This window comes from Pleuronectes platessa, chromosome 8 (genome assembly GCF_947347685.1).
Source record: "Pleuronectes platessa chromosome 8, fPlePla1.1, whole genome shotgun sequence".
NCBI classification, from domain to species: Eukaryota; Metazoa; Chordata; class Actinopteri; order Pleuronectiformes; family Pleuronectidae; genus Pleuronectes; species Pleuronectes platessa.
In genome coordinates, this window is record NC_070633.1 from 13,916,491 (window position 1) to 13,939,294 (window position 22,804).

General features: G+C 42.5%; 1 protein-coding gene across 2 annotated transcripts in view; it reads left to right on the forward strand.

The window, feature by feature from the left end:
* The window catches only part of nlgn3a (neuroligin 3a), a 121,193-nt gene that overhangs the window by 17,011 nt on the left and 81,378 nt on the right, over positions 1–22,804 (forward strand). The window contains exons 2-4 of one of the 2 annotated variants that reach the window (XM_053428925.1): positions 6,676–7,386; positions 8,451–8,510; positions 18,832–18,891. In XM_053428925.1, coding sequence (XP_053284900.1) covers positions 6,915–7,386; positions 8,451–8,510; positions 18,832–18,891 — 592 coding nt within the window. In that variant the 5' untranslated portion in view covers positions 6,676–6,914. The remainder of the gene's footprint in view (positions 1–6,675; positions 7,387–8,450; positions 8,511–18,831; positions 18,892–22,804) is intronic. The other variant, XM_053428926.1, reaches the window with a different exon arrangement.

A 22,804-nucleotide genomic window follows, 5' to 3' on the forward strand; every position in this document is an offset into this window, starting at 1 on the left:
CTCCCGTCCATGTCAATTCGTTATTATATTTGTGATCCACCCGGATCAATGCTCAGTGCACTGCACATTGTTGGATACATTAGTTCAAATGATGTACTTTAAGCAATCGATACAGGGTTTAAATTGGAAATCCCCAATTTATCCCAAACAATACACTCATTAATCTCAAGCTGTAATCAATCAGTGTGAATGTATGCAGATTCTCTTTGCTGGCAGTAACTCTGCTAACTGACGGGCTGCTCCAAGACCAGCAGCATTTGGACCAGGGGTGGTGAAACTCTGGCGTCCGGGCAATCTGTGGCCCAAGAGATGGTTTGATCTGGCCTGTGGGTCAATTTATAAATAAACCTCCAGCTGCCAACTCAGAAATGAAATCTCATGACAGCAATTACATTTGTCTTTTTCCAATGAAAGAAAATAACATTGATCAGTAGACCTGTCCTTCAGGGTGGTATCTTCTGGCTGTTTGTCTGTTGTGTTATGGTCAGGGTGAACAAAATACATCAAGCATCATGGCAAATGTCAAGACGAGAGGGGAGAAATGGACAAATGATGAAGGCGAGCCGATGTGCTTTTCATGCAGAGACGAGGTTGCAGCGATAATAAAAACAAATCTTAAGAGTCGTTACAGCTAGATTTGTTTAGACTGAATAAGGTACAAGGACAAATGCTCTTTGACAGTATTTGTTTACCCAACAAGCAGCTTTTGCTGACGGACATGATGTTAGACAGGCAAGTTTTGTGGCAAGTTGGGTAATGACTAACAAGCTGAAACCTCATTTAGAAGATACATTTGTGAAGGAGCCTTGTTGGTGCTGCAGAGCTGTTTAAACCAAAGAACTGTCACAAAGCAGATTACTGATATGCAGCGAGAAACAAGTTTACAGTTTTCTTTCTTCAGCCTTCAATGAAGCAACATAATAAACATGATAAATACCACTGAACAAGCGCTTTCTGTGGGTGGGAAGACTGCTTTGTTTTATATGATAGCAGCCATGTATGGCACTACCAAGAGTGAGGATATGCTTGAACATTTTGACTAAAAGCCGCTGGAATTAGCATCATCATCATCATCATCATCATCATCATCATCATCATCATCATCATCACTATCGTCTGACATCAGATCCCTTGCCAGAGAGAAGCTCCTCCAGGTCATTGTGATAGGCCCCTATAGATGAGGTAATTTAGGGTGGTCCTTGATTAATTAAAGAAGTCCATGGGAAAAAAAGTTAATTACACCTGGTTTTAACCAAAGAGTTGAACAGGAACAACGCAAACAAGCTCTCAAGTGATTGTCATAAAGTTTCATTTGCTTTATAAAGGTGCCGTCATGCCCGTGCTGTTCTGGTTCCCTGCAAGTGCCTGAATTCTATTAGGGATGCATCCCAGAAGACTTAAAATCCATCCTTTCCACTGTAAGGCTGAAATTGATGTTAGTGCTGCCATGTTAGACGTTCCATCCTCACAGTGAAGGAGATGAGAGGAGCTGCTTGAAATATTTACCGAATTCTCCTCGGTAGGTTTGAGTGTGTCCTCTCTACGATTTCAATCATGTTTCAAGTGTGCTCACAAAGTCCAATCATACCCGTAGCCACTTCACAGATGTAGGATGGTTTGACCAAAGCTAAGAAATACTGCATTCCGAAAGGCATCATTGCCAGTTGTCCGTACATAGAAGATATGATTGTGCTGATAAATGACACCTCTACGATAACACATCTGATGAAAATGCTCTTATATGCATTCGTGATGCTGAATTGTTTCTTTTTTTCAGGCTACATTATTATGGCAATGTTTAGCGGCTGGAAAAGTCCAGCAATTAACAAAGTCTTTATGATTCATCTTTTGGGGAATTTGAATGACCAGATTAGAAGGTAATAGGTTGAAACACACATTACAAATAAATAAACAGTTGAATTGTCCTCTTTGGAAGAGAAATCGTGTAAAGTATAATAAACAAGTCAACAGACAATTTATATTTATGGTCACTGATTTGGCTTTTTATTGAGCACAGACATCTTCTTGTGCTCTTTGGTTAGCGTGTTGGCAGTTGCGATAGAAATTACACACAGAAGAGTTCGTCAACAGGACAGATCCCACCCTGCAAACGGCGTCAGTGGGAGCTTGGATAATGAGTATGCCATTTGTAAAGCCTTAATGTGTTTACATATGGCTAGATTAGAGACGGACCCGATACTTGCCCCTGCGGTTTCTCAAAGAATCCCTGTGGGCGGCTTGAGTCATTAGCTACTTTGAGATTTTTTTTCCCGTAGGAGTGTCAAGTGGGACTCTGCAGTGGATCAATAGGAGTTTGAATGATGAACTGTTCGGGAAAATTCTCTGTTCTTTTTTTAATGTAAGCTCCTTTTCCATTTAATTGAGGCCGTTAGCTTTGATTAATTTCCCTGTACCCCCACATATTGTTGCGCACATCGTATTACTGCCTTAACCGAATCTGACACTCAGAGACGTGCAAACCCAGTGAAAAGAGAAAGAGGCATCAAAGACGTAGGAATGAGCCCAATGTCTCAACCTGCAGCTCCAGGACTTCTAGATCAGATCTTTCCCTATCGTTTGAGACACAAAGAGCAAACAGTTGTTTCAAGCACCGTCAGCATTTAGCAGAGTAGCCATTATTTATTTGCTGTGCAGTCGCGGAATTTATCTCATGTGCTCACCTGGAATCTGTCTTTATTTTGCCTCCCATGCTTCCCTCTCCGTGTTTCCTCGGCCGTTCGGCTGGTAATGTATACTCGTGACAGCCTTTATCTCCGAGAAGGGGTGGAGACACGGCTTAGCATGCAGGCAGCCACAGCAGCTGCGCCGTCATTTCTCACCATCTCCCTTTTTTCTTTCAAAATATGTCAGCATCGCCGTGGTGATTAGCAGTCAGAATGTGCTGCGTCTTTGTCCTTGATTTAATGCCAAATCTCTTAAGTAATAATGACTGCACAGGCTCAGAGTCTGTCGAAAGAGGCAAATAAAAGGAAGAGTGGGCCCTCATTCCTCAGTGTTATAGTGGCAGTGGGTCCCAGCAGGGGCCTTATGACGCCGCAGTACGGCTTTGACATTCTGTGAATGTTGTTTCTGAAACATGCCAATCTTCCTGATTTAATATAGTGCTGTTGTTCGTTGAGCCCAAGAGCTTGTAGAGAGAGCGTTTATGTGAAGGGAGACGTGTAGCATTTGTTTACAATTATTATTGATTTTGCTGTGTGTTGAAATCCCCGTTTTACTATTTAAATTAAACACGCAGACAATTTAGAGATACGTTTTTCCACATATTTGACACAGAGGCCAGAGAGCAGGCCTATCTTAAGAGGAGCTCATTCCAAAATGGAGTCTTCACCCTGATGTAGATTGCTCTCTCTCCAGAGCACAGATGGAAGGTGAAGACACTAAATTAAGTTTTTGCCTTTGCCTCTTACATTTTAATGAGTTCAGCTGAGTTGCCACCTTCCCACATAGGTTTCTGTCTTCTGGTTCCCGTCTTGTTGCCCGTCTCTTATCATTTCTATAATGGCTCATTCAGCCCTTATACTGTAGCAGCACTGGAAGCATTTGTAATCAGTGATTACACTCTCTCAGGTCAGGACGGCTCACTTCATTTGAAGGTAGATGTTCTCAAGGACTAATGCAGCTTTGTGAATGCCTTTGTTGCAGGCTAGCTACTATAATAACTGAGTGGAGAGAGTCAGAAGCTCCATCTACTCAGAACTCTTATTGGTTCCTTTTTTATCAGAGTCCATTCAGCCTCTCTCTAAGGGACGTCAGGCGTAGGAGTACATTTGGCTCTGTACTCAGACCTTTCATTGCGATGCAGAGATCTCTCCGCTGTAGGAGAACAAAGGGTCTTCTACAGTAAGTATACACGGCTGTGGGCTCGGACCAAAATAAGGACGAAGAATCTCAATGTGTTATCTTCTCAATATTGGGGAAACTCACATTGTTCCATCGGGGTGCTTGTGAATAATAATGAAAAGGGATTGGACCTTCAGAAACTAACATGTCCTATTAATCAGGCAGTGGAGAATTGGGGAGGAGGGTGTATAACAGCATGTACTTGGTCCCCCCACTCCTCCACCTCAATCACCCTAGTCGTATTTATTACGGGCTGCAAGGCCACGGTGATGAGACGATCAATATTTCTGGGATGATGAGGGAGAACTCATGCAATATCTCTCTCCCTCTCTCTGTTCCTCCCTTGGCAGCGCTTCAGCAGGTAGGGGGATCAAAGCGGAGAGGACCTCTGAGATGGTGTTGGAGGGGAGACTGATGAAGTCCTCTGTGCTGCTTGTCCTCTAAACACACACACTCCATCACACTGTCCTTTGTCCTTGCTATGTCCTGATTAAAAAGTTTGACCTGATGTATTTTATCTCGAGTAGGATTTGTTTTATCACAGTGAATCTGCAGCAGTGTGTGCGGAATATGCCGCTGAAGCGGCTTTGGTTAAAAAAGAAATTGATAATCCTGTAGTTGTGTATATGTATCTATGGGGAGGTGTAAAACGCAGGGGATGAATATGCAGAACAGTTAATCCACAACACTTATGTTGGATAATAAATGGGATCAAGTACAATAGCACAATTTTGCAACATCCTACGTATATGAAGATTATATTGTAAAGGTCTGATTTTGATTGTAGATATTTACTTTGACTTCACTTTTAGGATGCTGTCATGTCGATTGTTATGTACAATCTATGGTTTTTGACACAATTCAATTCAACAGCACCTCAAACTAAGGCATGCTGAAAACTACCGGTGTCAACAATGCTAAACATCAGTACTAAACATCAGGACTTTAATAATAGCAGCATACACTGTAGTTCTAGGCTGTTGTATCAGGCTGAAGTAGTTTTCCGTGTATCACATATCTGGCTGTATGACCTTTTCTTATTGTTTTCTTGCTAAGCTGCATTGTTTCTTGTTAAATATTTAAATTGTGTTCTGATGTGGCATGATGCTAAGTATTGTTCTAGCATAACAAACAATCAGATATACTTTGAATATGAAGCTGTATGTGGCTTTAATGTATGCTAGGTATCTTTTGCACTGAGCAGTGGACTTTGTGAGTTTGGCTTTCGTTCCATTTTGAGGCCCTTAGTCCCCAGTAACACCCGCCCTTCAGGACTCAGATTAGATATGGATGTCTTTTCATGTGTTACCATTTAGCAGGTGCTTAGTGTTCCAGTCAATCCCTGAGCACAGTCGACCACACGTGTTTCTGTTTACACACGTATTTTTCACAAAACGTATGAATTAATTTTTTATATGAAATGAGGGCTTTTGCGTACACATGTGAATATCGACCAGACCTGTCACTGATCCAAGGCTGTAGAAGATGAGAATAGCTAGCTAAAGGCACATCCAGGAACATCAGTATTGCTTTATCTCTGTGGTTTGTGGCCCTCCAACGGCTGCTGATACATTATAAATCATTTACACAGCCATTTTGGATTGCAATATCCTCGTCTAAATGCTGGATTTTCTTCTCCATTGTTATTAGAGTGAACTCTGGGGTAGGCGCAGAAGGCTGAGGGGAACCCTAAAGCCACAGAAATTGAAAATTGATCAGGCAGTATGGGAAGGTGTTGTAGCCGACACCACAGATTCGCCCAGGGACTGCTGATTAGCATTTACAGCCCCGCCACTGAAGGCACCCATGATGCTGGTACAGCCCTCTGTGCCACTCATCCCAAATAGTGCTCTCATGTAAGAGCAAGCAAGGGAGTTGAACTTTACATTTACAATGTTCATATCTCCACCAAAGTCAAATTAATGCTACATGATGACATGCAATCTGGTGACATTCAAAGTCCTGTATTGTATAAAGTAAAATTTCAATGTTTATTTGATTTTAAAGGTGCTTTATGAACGATGCTCTTTGTTTTAACCTTCTAACTATTAACTAGCTGGTTACAAAATGTTGAGGAAACACAATCATGAAACAAATATATACAGTATCTGTACAGTCTTCACTAGGATATGTAATATTGTAGTACGGTGGTTATCGGTCTTGGTCATTTCAGTGTTGATCGCCATCTGGTTTCACCTGTCTTACCAAGTTTTACCAAGCTACAGTAGTAACCTAGATTGACTGTGGTTGGCCTGGTTTTGTGTCACGCAAACAGCCAAAAGGAAATCAGATGATAATACAAAATGGCCTCTTGTTTCTAGAGCTCTAGAGAGAAAAGGGACAGCGAAGATTTTTTCAGATGTTTTCTTGGTATTGAAAAACAAAAAAATGTATTCGAATGGATATCTAAACCTCAATCACGTTATTATGTTCTTGTGTGTGACCTTGTGCAGTTTGAGCGGTGTGTAAACAATGCTGTTATTTTCTATTCAAGTAAACGTAGGCATATAAAGTATAGAGTAATTACCTACCTGATGCCTTTCCCATTTCAGTTGTTTTATCAGCATTGTTAGACACCCATCCTGACAATCCCGGTTATCCAACAGTTAATTACAATATCTAAGACAAAAAGCATTTTTTTGATAATGTGGATTAATGGCAGCACTAAGAGATCCGTCATTTTTATGTGAGCTGTTTTACGTCATGTCAGAAAAGGAATCCACCAGTCAATAAAAATGACTGACTAAAAATGGGAGTAAACTTGTGTGCTGTTCGGAGACTCATTAACATCCCTGTCCTCTTCTGTTGCAGCACGGGCTAGAAGATCTGACGAGTGGGACAAGGACTGTGAATAAGAACTCGCTGCAGAGCAGACTGCATAACGACGGCCGGCTCACCTCGTCTGAAAGCCGGCAGGCTCCAGTGTCGCAGCTGATGACTGTCCCTCAGCTGGTGGGACTACAGGGCTGAGTGGGAAGCCTGTGCTGTTGCTGAGGGGGTGCCCCGGCTTGTATGTTGGTCACTTGCAGTCGCACTCACTCACAAGGACCATGTGGTTTTCTCCAAGGAGAAGTCTTCGCCCCTCGCAGAACTGGAACGGTGCCCACAGTTGCACCCATTTCAGCGTGTCCTTGTGGGTATTAAGTTTTTGTTGGTGCTTTGCGGCCGTGAGAGGACAGAACTACCACCCCACTGTGAACACGCAGTATGGGAAACTACGAGGGGTGAGGGTGCCGCTGCCTAGTGAGATTCTAGGGCCCGTGGACCAGTACCTAGGGGTTCCGTATGCCGCTTCCCCAGTAGGAGAAAAACGCTTCATGCCCCCTGAGCCTCCTTCTTCCTGGTCAGGGATCAAGAACGCCACCCACTTCGCTCCTGTCTGCCCCCAAAATATTCACAATGCTGTGCCAGAGATCATGATGCCGATATGGTTCACCTTCAACCTGGATATAGTTACCACATACATACAGGATCAACACGAGGATTGCCTCTTTTTAAACATCTATGTTCCAACCGAGGATGGTGAGTGTGTTGAGTATCCAGGGCCAAAAACAAACCTCTCTCTGTCTCTACCTCCTTCTCTCTCTCTGTCTTTTCTCTTCAATGTTGTGTCACCTCTGTATTTTGCGCGGAGCATGACCCTTTGTCTGGCGCATGCTGTGTCTGTGTCCATCATCTCAACCTCCCATCTTGACTTGATCTTTCATTTTAGTCTTTTCATCAACTCTCCCCTTCCATGCCACTGTTAGAGGTTCCTCTTTTGATGACAAAATTACTTATGAATACGACTTGAATAAAAAAAGAATCTGAAAAATAGAATCACACAACAAACAGATTGGAAAACACTTGGTGCGCCTTCTTACCCTCACTGTCTTGACTGATCTGGGGATATTAGCCATTAGTGATAAGTAGCCTGCTTCATACTACTTTAGGGTTGGTGAAATATTCTGTCTGGTACACGAGAGGCCTGTGGCATCAGCCTGACCTATGTAAGACCCTTTACTCTCCTACTCTCTTTATCCAGTTTGTCCTTGCACAAAGCTGATAGCAAGAGTGGGCTTTGTGCGACAATCATAGATTTGGCTCGACCATGTCCAAAAGTTCTAAAAGGTTTTAGAATACTAGATGTTGACTCTCTTAAAATGTCCTCATTATCTTATCACTGGAAGGAGACCCACACAGCAAAATAGGCTTGAAATGTTAGCTGTTCTAAAAATCAAATGGGCAAACGCAAATCACACTTTCACTAAGCAGAGTGGAATGTGAACTGCAAATCTTCTGTACTATAGCGTCTCTGCCTTCTGTGTGGATGTAATGGGTCTTAAATAGAAGTGCATGTGAATATGGGCTTCCTGTGTCCCAGGATGCAGCAAATTCATTCCAGCATTTTGGAATATTTCTGCAGCAACACCCCAGTTACTTACAGGTCCCCTGTTGTTCTTGTTGTTTATAACGGGGGGGCAAAGGAGGGTGAAGAGTGTTGGGCTTTGGGGGGAGGGGTCTGACTCAGTCTGAGTTGTTGCATGTCACGTGCGATCTTTTCCACAGCTCTCTGTTATTTTGTAGTTTTTCCATTCATTTTACAGTCAAAAGAATATCCAAGGAATGTGCCAGGAAACCCAACAAGAAAATGTGTAGAAAAGGAGGTATGTAAAAACAAAAAGAGAAAAGAGAAAAGCCAACACGGAACGAGAGAGAGGATTTGAGTGAAAGAGAGAGAGATGGGTGCATCCTCCCAAAGCCGCCAATATCATCACCTATCAACTCCCAAATCAAAGTGCTAATTGGGATGAACGTGGGACTTGTGACTCAGATCAACCTTGACATGAGTGTGAGAGATTATGTTGCATGTGGATGTGTGTGTGTGTGTGTGTGTGTGTGTGTGTGTGTGTGTGTGTGTGTGTGTGTGTGTGTGTGTGTGTGTGTGTGTGTGTGTGTGTGTGTGTGTGTGTGTGTGTGTTTGTGTGTGTGTACTTGTATAATCACCTTTGTGAGGACAATTTTGGGCATAGACCTTACAGAGTTAGGACATTTTTGGAAAGTGAGGACATTTTTTTTGCTCCTCACCTTCTGACCCACTTTCAAAGTGCTGCTAGGCTGATGGTTACGACTTGCCTTTAAGGTCAGGGTGAGAGTGAGGTATAGGTTTAGGTTGGTATAATGACTATGGTTAGGCTAGGGTATTCGAAGGCTTAAATCTGATATATGGGGTTTAAGGTAACGCTTGTTATTTGCGTTTGAAATACTTCAGGCAAATCTCTAATCTCTCTAGGCAAGTCGTAAAGTCTTATGAAAAAAAAAACAATGCCTGTGTCTGAGGCCTTTGCAGGATTGTAATAAACACGACCAATCATTTTATTCTATCCAAATCAAACGCCTGCATGCTGTAGTGTCTGTCATTAACCAACCTGCCTTCCTGAACATCCCGGCCTGTGCTGTCACTGTGGATGACCGGAGTCTTCAGCCACAGAGACATACACCCCCGATGCAGACACGATAGCCCGAAGTTAGCGGTGCACATTCATGTGTTTTGGGGGCGTAGCTTTAATGAGAGGGCTGACGGGAGTGGGCTGGGATGTGTCAGCTGGGTAGCCTGCTCTTGCTAGCTATTACAGGATTACCAACCCTAGCTTTAAGGTTAGGATAAGTGTTTAGGGAATATATTACGCCAATGATTGTCCTCATTAAGGTAGAAGTACAAAGTTGTGTGTGTGTGTGTGTGTGTGTGTGTGTGTGTGTGTGTGTGTGTTTGTGTGTGTGTGTGCGCGCCTGCGTGTGTGTGCATGATGTAGTATGATTTTACTGGCAGAGTAAGTGTCAAGGAGTGAAAATGCAAGTCCCTAAATAAATAATGGAGCTTTGGAAAGCAATTGCTCATGATGTCTAAGAATAACGTGTATTTTATTTTATTTATGTATTGCTTGTTTTATGTTTCAATGTACGATTTGAAATTCCGTTGTTGATTAAATCAGAAGCACAAGTGCTACTTGGAAACAGGAGATATAAATTTGACTTGGTATGCACAGAACTTAAGTCATGTTTCAGAATGACAGCACTTAAGACACCAGCTTATTGGAAGTATTTGTCAAACAAGACACCTGAAATTGGCGGAGGCTTAGCCCTTGAATAAATTTACACAAAAACGTGGAGGGCCACCTTTCTCTTAAATTATTATTCACAATTGTTCAAATTGGGGTTTGGCGGGGTCATTTATTGGCAAGTAGCTTTTACCTTTCTGTGTAACAAATACTAAAACACCCTGCGATGGAGAAACACAGTTCAATTTCATTAGCAGCAACCAAAATCAGACTCCTGGTAACAACGGAGTGCTAATTTTGCTAACCCGCCTGAAGGCACTGGAGGATTTTCCGAGTAGCCTAAAGACTGTGATCCCGAGCATATCTCACTCCACAGTAAAGATTCAGTTTCAGCCGAAAGACTGCTGCTGTTGATTTCCACGGAGGCATGGAGGCAGCTTTTGGCCTCACTCTGTGCGCTCTGCACATTCTGCTTTCGTAAACCAATTTTGTGAGAGACAGACTGGCCCTCCAGGCACTTCTGCTTCTGAATTAGTCCCAGTTGTGGAATATACACAGAGATATCTCTTTAATATTCCCCTTCCGCTTTTTAAATTTTTCAATTATCTTCCCCATGTTTGGTAATGAGAAAACGGTTTATCATAAGTTTCATATGTTGGTTTTGTGACACATAATTGTGCAGAGAGGTGATTGTCGCATAGTTACTCTGTGGCCATAAACACGAAGGTTGTAATTTTCATTCTCCATGGAAATGATTTCTGTTGCACCTTTTTTTTTCAAACTGCTTCTACTAATCTTGGCTTATGTTGAATTAGCAGTGAAAACGATACGTAATTTGTCCTTTTTAAGCAATGTAGAAAATAACCTCTGAAGTACACTTTGGTTTTGTTTAAATGTTGCTAACAAGGAAGCTCAAGTCTGGTGTGACAAATTCAGAGCAAATTTGGAAAAGGTTTATTAGTTCCCTCATTAGAGATTTTAATTTGTGTGATTTCAGATCTGTTCCATTAACTATAAATACGGAAGGGGGTATATGTTTTCAACTCTAGAAATGTACAAGCATATACATATATATATATATATATATATAATACAGTCATACACACTGTTCATATTCAGTGTAAACATCTCTACTACAAATGTTACAATCTGTTTCTCTATGAATATGGTTCCTGGAGGAAAGACCGATTGATTTAAAAAATATATGGTATTTGACTCTTGATGAAATGGCTGTGTGATTGTTGCCAAGCAACAGTATGCAGTAGTGACATGAGCAGAGTTAATAGCACGTGATCTTTGTTAGATTCCTGTTCTTTATGATGCAAGGAGTTTTACATCATAGTGGGTCTATGTAATGATGAGTACAGAGTAGCGTATGTGTGAAAATAGAAGACAATCTTCAAGTTAGCAGAGTGGTAATTAGCTTTTAACGGATTAATTATAATCTTACAACTGAGGAAGACTCTCCTATAGATACTGTGCTATTAGCATCCACAGAGCATTATGCAGGGAAACCACTTGATGCACTGATATCAAAGATATGGTTAATTTTCTTCTATTTAACGAGAGCAAAGCCTAACAGAAATAAAAACCAGTAGTGTCGTGACAAGAGACCGAAAAGAGACTAATTAAAAAAGACTCAAGACTAAATGCTTCTATTGCTTCCCAGTTTTTGTCTGGTTGGTGGTTATTTATTTAGGGCTGCTGTTGCTGTGCGGCTAAATTTGGCGGTGCCAAATCCACACAGCAGTTCAGTTTGCTCAGACAGTTTGGTAATGATGAAAAGGAAATTTGGTGGACTAGTGCAACACTGCATGTCCAAGATGTCCAGGATGGAGGCAATCTAATGTGCAATAGTCAGCACCATGGTGCCTTGCTCTGTCAGGAGTGGCATTGTAGCGCACACACATGGCACAGAGCAGTGACAGGTTGGAGACACTGGAGCCCTGGTTATATCACTCTGTCATTTTCTCTGCTCGGAGTGAAGGGAGTAAAACGGGGTAATGATGTGCAGGGACACAGCTAAAGTAGAGTGCTAGATTGGCTTGAGATGGGTCAATTTTGTGAGGGTAAATCTGGAGGAAGTCAATCTTTATCTTTAGTTTTCCAGTTTTAAATGTTTGGCAAACTTTATAAGAGGTCTATAAAATAACATGCTTTTGATGAGATCCTCACCGAGGCAGAATCCTGGCAATAAGCCGCACTCACTGTGCCGCATTCTGCCTGTTTATATATTATGCACGTTGTTTTTTTCTACAGGGTTTTACGGCACGTCACTTTGACTGCTGGTACCCCTCTTGTAAAACCCGTCCTTTGAGTCTTTTACACTGATCTCTCTGAATAGCAACTCATTCAGAGAGATGCTCTGAGATCCACCTCCGTGACTTCTAAATTCCTCCGTCATCATGAGTCAATTTGGGATAAGTGCAGCAAAATCTGTTGTACTTTTTGTCTTGATTTGGATCACTCATCTATCATTTCTATGCAGCCCTCACAGGCAGCCGGCTGCCATGTGTTACGCATCATAGTGCCAGTAGTGAACAGCCTGATCAGTCTCCAAACCTGTAGATTAACTACCCCGGCAGAGACATCGGTCATTTTTTCCTCCTACCAGATGACCTCCAGATGCTAGAGCTGTGAAAACAGGGAAAGAGCCTCAATCCTGGTTAGACTGTGTCTGGGCCTATGGCAGACAGTAACGGACCATGATAATCCCATTGGTTGGCTGGCTCAGCCCAGCCTCGGGGAAGGAGGGGCTACTCCCTGAGTGCTGCCCAGGAAATCCGTACGCCAAGTAGACAGGCCTAAAAACCTTCCGAGAAGACAAGCGCAAATATTGGCACGTAGAAGTTGAAAACAGAGCCGATATCGGCCTTGTTTTGATTGAAAATGACCTCTATGATCTTTTACGATCATCTATCTGGGTCAGTGATCACACCAGTCAGCAAGGGCTTCATTCAGCCAGTCACACTGAGTTGAGATGCAGGACCTGACCTACGCAGGAAGTTTCTATTCAGAACTCTCCTGCTGCTGTGCTGTCCAGCTTCCACAGTCACTCCAAGGCTCAATATCTCTGTTCGGTTCTTTGTTTATGCCAAATGAAAAAGGAATAGAGGACACAGCCTGTGGAGTCCATTTAAAGGAGAAAACACAATTTGTTGCATCTAGCATCTGTTGTTAGTTTAGACCAGTGGTGGGGAACCTCAAGCCTCCAGGTCACATAGGGCCCACGAGACACTTTCATCCTTGCGTGAAAGACAATTAATTAATAAGAAACAAAAACAAATTAAGAAACACAAAAATAAATCTCACCTATCTTCAATAAACGAAAACAGAAAAAATTGGACAAAGTCAGTCAGAGGGTGAACGATTCACAAATGTAGCTGTTTTGTGTTGTTGCCGACAAACGTCACAGCAGTCAGGAGAAGAAAAGTAGATGTTAACTGTTTGTGGGGACGTCCTCACAGTGATACAAAAGTGTCATTACATGCAGAAAAAATAATACTGGATGAGTTACAAGGTAAAACACGTAGAATAAGTTAACACTCATTGGCGGACTTTGTATTCCCAACAAGCCCCTTTAACAACATCACATTATGACACAAACAATATTATACAAGTACGTGTTGTGGTGAGGGAGGTCATATCTATAAAGCTAATTCTGTTATTCAGAAGGACAAGTTATAGGAGACTTGTTGCTGCTTGCACCGAACAAAGTAGTATGTATTGCTGTGCACACTTTCTTAAAATTTGGTAAATAATTGCTAATGTATTATATTTGGTATTATGGGATTTTCAACACGGCTTTTCCACACAGTGAATTTATAATGACACACTTATCAGTGAATTTGGCAGGGATGACAAGGTTAAAGGTTCCCTGTAGAGTTTTATTGAAAACAAGTAATAATTTGTATTCAGTAGTTCATACTTGATGATATTGCTTGTGTCCTCAACATCTCAGCTTTTAATATAAATATAAATTGAGTTTTTTGGTGCTTTGTTATAGTTCTTAAATTTTGGATTGCCACCAAATATATAATTAGTAGAGTCATGTCATGCCCTTTTGTGCCCTGGCAGGAGGTAAATAAAATGGGGACCATCTAAGGAAAACATTGCTCTTAGCACTGCTAGTCTAATATCAACAATTATGCATATTCATCTGTGCTGCAGCACCTCATTTAAAAAACTGTTTTGTCTGACACATGCTTGAGAAGTTTAAACGGACCGTTCACCCATAAATGAAAATTCAATCATTATCAACTCACCATGATTCAGATTGAGGGGTGGGTGAAGTGTTTGAGTCCACAAAACACTTCAGGACTCTCAGGGGTAAACAGTGCTGGAGCAGAATCCAATTTGGTTAGGGTTAGGGTTAGGTGGTAGGTCCTTTCCTCAGACGTAATAAAAAAACAGAAAAAAACATGGCATGCCTCCATACTGCTCCTGTGGTGTCATCAAAGTGTCCGCATGACATGACATTCGTATTCGACTTGAAACGGCGTCCTTTACAGAGTGTTCTAAGCCTAAAAGTGTCCCAGAAGTGGCTAAGCTAGCGGACGTTAGCATCTCCAACAGTTCCTAAACGCACCTTGTCGGAAGATATCAGTGTACATTTAGGCTAAAAACACGGGGGGGGGGGGTTGCCGACACTTGATTGACACCACACGAGCAGCATGGAGGCATGTTGTGTTTTTTCTGTTGTTTTGTTATGTCTGAAGCTTTGGTCACCAGTTACTTCGGTTGTATTGGATCCTGCTCTAACACTGTTGCGACTCCTTAAGTGTGTTGTGGACTCAAACACTTCACCACCCGTCCATCGGCAATGTGGTGAGTAGATAATGAGTGTTTTTTTTCATTCCTGGGTGAACTATCCCTTTAAGGCCGGGCGAGGCTTGATTGTTTGGCAAGCTATTTGTGCAGTTCAAGCTGTTTGTGTTAATATGGGGAATAAATAGTTCATTAAGATTCCAGAGTAGAGGTAAAGGACCCTGGTTTGAAGCCTGTGGTCTTTGTTAAACATGTCTCTTTCCATTATTGAGCTGTAGACAGGCAAAAACACAATTGGCTGCCTTTTATTTGTGTTTTTTTCTTTTTCTTTTGCGAACAGCTGAAGCGCAGTGTGGGTTTTGGCTGTCCTTTACTGCTGGATTACAGCCTCCTTAACCTTTTAGCTGCATTCTCCATCATTCTCTCTTATGTGTCCCTCCCAAGCTGTTCCTTAACCTCTACAATGAGAGACAGATTGGCAGAGATGGAGATAGACAGAGAGAGAAAGACACAAGAGGGACGAAAGACTGGGGGAGAAACAGATCCATGCACTCTGAAAGGGGAAAATGGCCACCTGAGTATTAGTGACTGAATATAACTGCTCTAAATTGTCAAGGCTGCAACATTTCACATTTCACTAAGTCCCTTTCAACATTCTGACCTTTACAATATTTAACTCCAAGTCCCATCTATTGTCAGAGAACCTTTTTCTAGCAAAGGAATGCCAGCTAACGTTCAGCACTTCTACAATGTAATGAGTGAATTGTGGATTCATAAAGAAAGTCCCTAGAGTCTAAAAGGGCTCTTTATCTGTGTGCATGTGTGTGTGTGAGTTTATGTGCGTGTAAACATATGTAGGTGTGCACGTTCAGGTTTATTCATGTAAGACTCTACAGGAAACCACTAGACTTTCTTTTATTTGCTATTTCCTCCTGTGGAAATGTTAAAATGCAATACCTCTTATGTAAGAAGTAAGCCCATCAAACGTGGCTCCTTTGAACCTGATTTGATAAAGGTGACAGGTTTCTATTTTGCCTGTCAAGAAACATGAATAATAGCTGTTATTCTGGATGCCACCTGTTTTTGAAGCAATGCAAATGTCGACTCCTGGAGGCCGGCTCTATGCAAGAAGGAACTCATCACTTTCATTGTAGTTTTATTTTCATGTCACACTCTCTCACTGCGGCATCACTCTGAAGGCTCCAAGGTCAAATATAGGCTTGCCTGCTGAGTCACTGCAGATGTCCCATGTTTGTGGTTCCTATTATAGATCCAGCGCTTGACATACAGGCTCACCAACAACACAATTCAAAGTGACAGAGCTTCCCTGTCGACACCTGCCATCCAATCTTTGCCTGTCGGAAGCACTATCACTCAATAACCTCATTGTTTTAACATGTCAACAGCACAGTCGATACCAGAATTACTGTAATCTGTAACAAGACATAAAGAACCTGCTGTTGAAGTGGGTGTTCACGCCCTGTCTGTTAGTCTGCTAATGGATTTTCCCATGATGCATGTGGGCTACACATATGGTCACCTGAACAAAATCATCTTATGGCCGTTCAGTGACTAGTGACAAATTTATCAAATGGAGAAGTATTGTGGGCTATAAGAATCTTTGGAGCTACAGTACAGAATGCCTTAATGGCCATGGAGCCTACATGAGAGAGACGATGCTCATGACTGATGCAGTGCTGCTATGTTCAGCTTGGGAGTGCCATGCCTGCCAAACTCCAAGACAAAGGGCATTTTCAGCCTGATTTCAGCGCTGCGTGAAAAAAACGGAGAGCCCTCATTCACTTCAATGAGATCACTTTGTTAGCATCCTCACTGTGCCAACACAAAAGGCTCCCACAAAAATGATCCTCTGGCCGTGATAACCACCCAGAGTTGTAAAAACCTTCATAAACCACAGTGCCATGGATCTGATTAGCTTTAATACCCTCTCATCTTTTACTCAAACTGCCCTTGCTAAATAATTTTTCATCACCTCTCTGGTACATGAAACAACCAGCCGTTAGCAACACAGAAGGATGTGTGGTTTTAATCAGGGTTGTTCTCAGTCCGAACATCCAGTAATGAACAAAAAACTCAAAATATCATCAATCACACCTCCATTGTCCACATGACCGGGGTCTACTATTTTAGAATATAGAATATATATATAGAATAAAATGTTAGAAAAATACTTATATAGTAACTGATTGCCATTTAGCCAATTACAGATTTTTTTTTGTACTTTATGTTGTCGAGGGATTCATTTTTTTACATGAACCTTGATTGCATCAGCAAGTAGCAACCACTGGACCCTTTGTGCCAGCTGAAAAATGTAAAGCCCGCCTCCATTTATAGCACCGCGTTCCACAACAAGCTGTGTCTTATTTCAGACAGAGTGAAACAACATCTTTGTGCGAAGAGATGCAACAATCGGTACATTTGCAAGACACAAGGTTATAATACACCCCCTAGACAGTGCTCCTTTTTCAGGACAAACTGAATTTTTGATTGACTCGCAGTGAGGAATAGGTTCGGGCCGTGTTGAATCATCCTCTGGGGACCATGAACCTCTACAACTAAAGTAATAGTTCTTAGGCTGAAAAAGTAGATTAAAGTCTTTCTTTGTGATAGGAAAAAAGTGGACAGCACAATGAACCGGTTTATTCAGGTCACCCAGATTCAGATGCATTGTCTTATGATCTATTTAGTTTGTGGATGACAACTTAAGCAACACTCATGAAATGCATGGTATATGCTGCTTGAAAAGCAGCTCCTCTCCTCTTTCCTTTAAACGATAGATCGTTTATTTAAAAAATGGTCTGTCTCCAGCAAGGATCAGGCTTCCTCTTGCCATAAATCATCATCTTTGCTGGAAGTCCTAGACATCTCATCTTGTTTGAGTAAATTCCAAGACAATCACCTCATTAAACCTTGATAATAATTTGTATTAATACTGGCCTATAGTGATTGCATGAGAGGAAAAATCCAAGGTCACCAGAAACATTAGGCTATACTGTATTGAGCGTTGCTCTAGAGAAAAATTAGAACTGACTGGTGTTAAACGAAAGGTCAGGGGATCACCCCAAATTAGGGAGTTGTGCAAAAGGAGGATGATGGATTTTTGAATGTGATGTACAGACCAGCTAATCGTCACTGATAGCCTTAGGCCCTGCTGCTACCAGGCAGCAAGCGCGGTTATACAAGGCTATCACACTAACCAGTTCTAAATACCACTGTGTAAGTTGCAGGTCAAGATAGGTCTTGTACATTGTATTTGTACATGTGTAGCTGCCCTGGGGGGGCAGATTTTCACATTATCATGGAGCACGAGGACAACAGCACATTACCTGCTGTTTGGGGAAAAGAGACAAGCTGAAGTATCTGCACACATCACAGATTATACATGATACATGCAATCTTGTGATTTATTCAAATCTCACCACCTCTGGGGAAGTTGCAGCTCTGCACATGTTTCCGCTTGCAGTTCAAAGCCTGTTCCTTCAAAACGTTGTCTTCCAACAGTTTTTTTGCATTGTGAGTTTTATGTGCTTCAGCTTGGCAGTCACCACACTTTCTTAATATACTTTTATTTGCCTTTTATGGCGGTAAGTTAGGAAAATTGATGTGTGGTGCATATTCCAGGAAGAATAGAGAGTCTCTAAAGTGTTGTTTAAAACACACTGAAACCCTGCTCGCAAAGTAATTTAAAAAAATATGGTTAAAAGAACGTGCTGAACAGTAGCTATTCTTTTCTGCAGCTTTTCTTTTAGCCATTGTTTCCAAACATATCGGTCTGAATCCAGAGGGTCTCACAAATGAGAGTGTTTTTTCTGAAGATGCCAGTGGTGTATGACTCTGCTCCAGATATGCTTTGATAACAATGGAGCTTATATTATGATTGAAATCGGATGTATTTTAATTTTTGTCACCGAGTGAAGAGCTTTTTCTAAATGTATTTTTTTTAATTTACTCTATGCGTGAAATATGACTTATTAATGGATTTTGTGTATTTGAATTAAGATTGTTAATATTATTTACATTTGCTCCCAAATGCAGTTTAATTCTTTTTAATGAATTGCTTCATTTCCTGTCTCTGTGTTAACAAATGTGTTATTTTGAATTTTCCTATGCCTCTCTATGTCTCTCCCTGCTTCACTAACAGGGGCCCATGCAAAAAAACAGGGCGAGGATTTATCGGATAACGACGGTGATGAAGACGAAGGTACTTTCCATGGTGAACAAAGATGGTGCATGATTATTTTTTTTCTAGAAATGTCACTGTTATCTTTATTTTGTTATATTTTAATTTATTTTATTTTTGTACTGTTTCTAATTGCAAAAGCAATAATCAATCATCCATGTCACAAGACAGTGTGTAGCATAGTCTTTGAGCAAATGTAGAGAGTGTGAGTGTGAGTGAATGTGAGGTGTCCTATTTCCAAGCATCGAAATTCAAGTGACGAATATTTGGCTCAGAAGTCAGATGTGATCTGGGAGCTGTCTAGATAACCGAGTCCGGGTTGGGTCATGTTAATATCTCACGCTTTGACTGGAGCAACTGTTATTATGAGGGCAGAAGCGGTCGTGAGAGCCCCTACTTAAGGCTGGGCCCCTCAGCCGTATTGGTGGCGATAATGACAGAGAAAGTGAAGCAGCAGTGTAATATCAGACTGTTCACCGGGTCTGCCAGCAGATTTAGATGAGGAGCGGCAGTTCAGGAGTGCTGTTGGAGAGGATTAGAGGCGAGAGGTGTAGAAAATGGGAAGTTGCTGCTCGGCAATCGCATTGTTCACTTTCCATATTTATCTTGGGATATTCCTGGCTCAGGGTGGATCTCTGCCGAGATTAGAATGAGAGACGATTCTTGTGCTGCAACAGAAACGGCTTTAGAGTCTGAATCTAAATTGTTCCTCAGGTATTCAGCCCCCCCCCCCCTCCTTGTCTTCCCTCGGCACCAAAGGGCGGGTGATGCAAGCATGATCGTGGGTATTAAGCTAAAGCCCTCAGTATATATTCTCTGTATGTTTCATATGGAGGTATTGGATTTTGGCTTATTATGTGTGCATTTGGTTAGAAAAATGTAACCGTATGTCAGGGGAGAAACTGTTTTAGACTTAGCACATGCTTAGGGCAAATGGGCGGATGCTCTATTTGACAGGAAAACTGAGATATCACACCAAATTGCTGTATCCTTTTATTCATTTGTCTTGAATGTTGGCACAGTGACAAGAGCTTTGCAGCAGGTCTTGCGTTGGATTTTAAACCCAGCAGAAGCCGCCTGGCCAGGGTTTTCTCCAGATGTGTAAGGGTTCGTAAGCAAGCTCCTTTCTCCGTGCCAGTGAGCTTGTCTCTCAGAAAGAAGCCTCATGCTGGCCTTGATCACAGAGCAGGAAGCGTTGCTTTGGCACCACTTTGACACCCAGGTGTTTCCTCATTCAAGCCCAGGGCGAGCTATTCCGACTGAAGCCAAATTGCCTTCAGTCTCCGGCCTTACTGTGCATACACATACACATGTGTGAGTGTATGTTTGCCTTCCTTCTAGAAAAGGCAGCATGTATCAGTGTATGTCGCCCTAAATCTGTTCAGAATTGCTGACGAGTGCCAATCCCTTTGTCTGGCAAGTCTTTCCGCGCGTACACAGTGGCTTGGTCTCCAAGCTGTTGTGCAAGACTAGTCTCACAGAAAAAGTGACAAGTCTATTCTTCACCGAGCGCAACTAATGCTATTTACAGAGCATCACCGTAGCAGCACAATACGGTCCCAGCAGATTCTCTGCCACTGCACTGCAACTAATGCATGTGTGACAGAGTTGGCCATCAATCCCTAAACATGATCCAGACGAGTGTCATTGTTCTGGTGCATGTGTCTCTTTTATCATTCTCATGGCCTGACATATGAGACCAATGTTCAGGGACACAGAAATACTGTTTTTGCGTAATTCTCCCCGAAGAAAACCTCTGTGAAAACAGGACTTTCCTCACTGAAGGATGGTTAAGAGGCCCACACAGCAAAAACCACAAAGTCCTCGTAAGCTCATACCACGGCCCTCACTAGTGGCTACACGTTTACTGCAGGTATCAGCAATCTCCTCTTCTGTTGTAACTGTACTTTGATGTTACCAGTGAAAATCAAGCATTTGTATTCAAGTTGAAGGCAAGTAGAATCAGAACACAAGCAGAACTCCCACTCTCACTATTTAGCTCATGCACCTCTTATCCGCATATTCTCATTCAGTTCAGAGAGTTGCTGTCTGGCTTCTCCGTCTAACCCCCTCCATCGCTCAGGCTGTTCATCCCAGCATTACCATGCTGTCTCAGTTGGCAGTCTGTCCATCCTGTGCTAATTTCCCTCCTTTCCTCCACCATATTCGAGAAGCCCCCCCTCCCTCATATAACCCTCCAGACACGCTCTTAAATTCTTACTCCAATCAGTTATATTTCTTACATTGCCAAAGAAATGTGAGGGACATTTTGTAAGGGAATGGTAATACATGCATTTATAATCTAAGAAACGCAGCGGAACAACACAAAAAAGGAAACATTCTGCTGAGACAGGGAGATAAGCAAAATGTATAATGAGAATATAAGGACTTTTTAAAACAACAAACAACCCCCCTTTGGATACCGCCAGCTGCCCCTGAGGCTCGGTCTTATTTGTGTTTGCTGTCTTTCCCTTTGTGTCCCCCCTTCTGTCTGAGCAACAGTTCAATCCCTGGCTCCACCAAACTACATTCAAATTCTATGCACCACTCCCTCCAGCATGTAGACCAAGTTGCTGTGGCCCACAATCAAGACTGGATTTTACAGAGGCTGTTATTGCACTGTTAACGGGAGCACAAGCTTTCAATCACCTACCTGCTGTCGTTAGATAAAGGCGGGAATGTAACTAGAGGAAGTGAGGCTGGAGGAGCGAAGTCTCCGAGGTGGAACGCGGTGCTGAGCCCCTGCGCCCGGTGTCAGGCAGAGAGAGGCAGCCGTCCCCACTCCACCTCTGGACTGTACCGCACCACTGCTGCCTCAGCCCTCTCCCACTGATGAAAAATAGATGTGTGTGTCTGTCATTTGGCTCTTCCAGACTCTAGCTCTAATCAGGAGGAATGCTTCCACCCAGCATGAGTGTGCACACACTCAGACATGTAGACCCACACATCCATTCATTCAGTCAAGCATGCACACACCAAACAATGCTTACTTCCAAGCCCGAGGAGCAAGCACTGAGGAAGACAACACACCACACATACCCCCACCCCCAGAGAAGCTCTCCATCGATGCTGTGCCAGGGAGCAGAGCTGAGCTCCACCTGCCTGGGTATTACCATTAATTCCATCGCAGAGGCCCCTACTGGATCCCTCTCCAGCCAAACCCTCGGCTCGACTCAGGCAGCCTGGAGAGTGGTGGATCGACAGCGGGGGAAAGTCACACACCATTCCTCCCTTTCTGCCACTATCCTATTCTCTCTGATGTGGCGGCGTTGAGGAACCGTGCCCCTTGAAGCCCATTTACGTGGGGATATTTGGAATATTGCTGCTCAGCTTCTTTCCAAGAAAAGCGTTGGCGCTAATGGCCGATCTACGACAGCATCATCTCAGAGAATGCCAGAGTCTGACTGCTCCTGTCATTTATTAGTTTTCTTTGATTCCTGTCTCTGTCCTTTCCACTTGAGTGGCACAATATAATTGCTACGACAAAAACGTGCAAAATGCTGCTTTGGAAAAGATTGGAGATGGGTTTTGAATTAGTTCACTGAGCCATCTTTCCTTTTCCTTTTCCAACGCCACAGCATTTCTTTAGGTTTTTATTTCATATCCTGATATCCCCTTATTTACTGTGTTTATTGGTGTGCTGCCGTAAAGCCCTCAGTGTTTTTTACATTATATTGCCAGCTGTTGTAGCAAACACCAAGGACAGCAGGTTTTCCTGGAAGACTTGAGACTTAGTCCCGTTTCAGTCAGGGAGCAAAAAGCTGTCTTTGAGTCCTAAGGATGATAGCACTCTACAGCTTTCTCCTCTCAACCAGGTCCAGACCAGCCTTAGGGGGGGCTTTGTCTAATAGACTTGTAGGCTTTACTCATCCGAAGTCTATCCTTGTCTCTTTTCTCTTTATCCTCCTACATATACAGTATACACACACTGCCC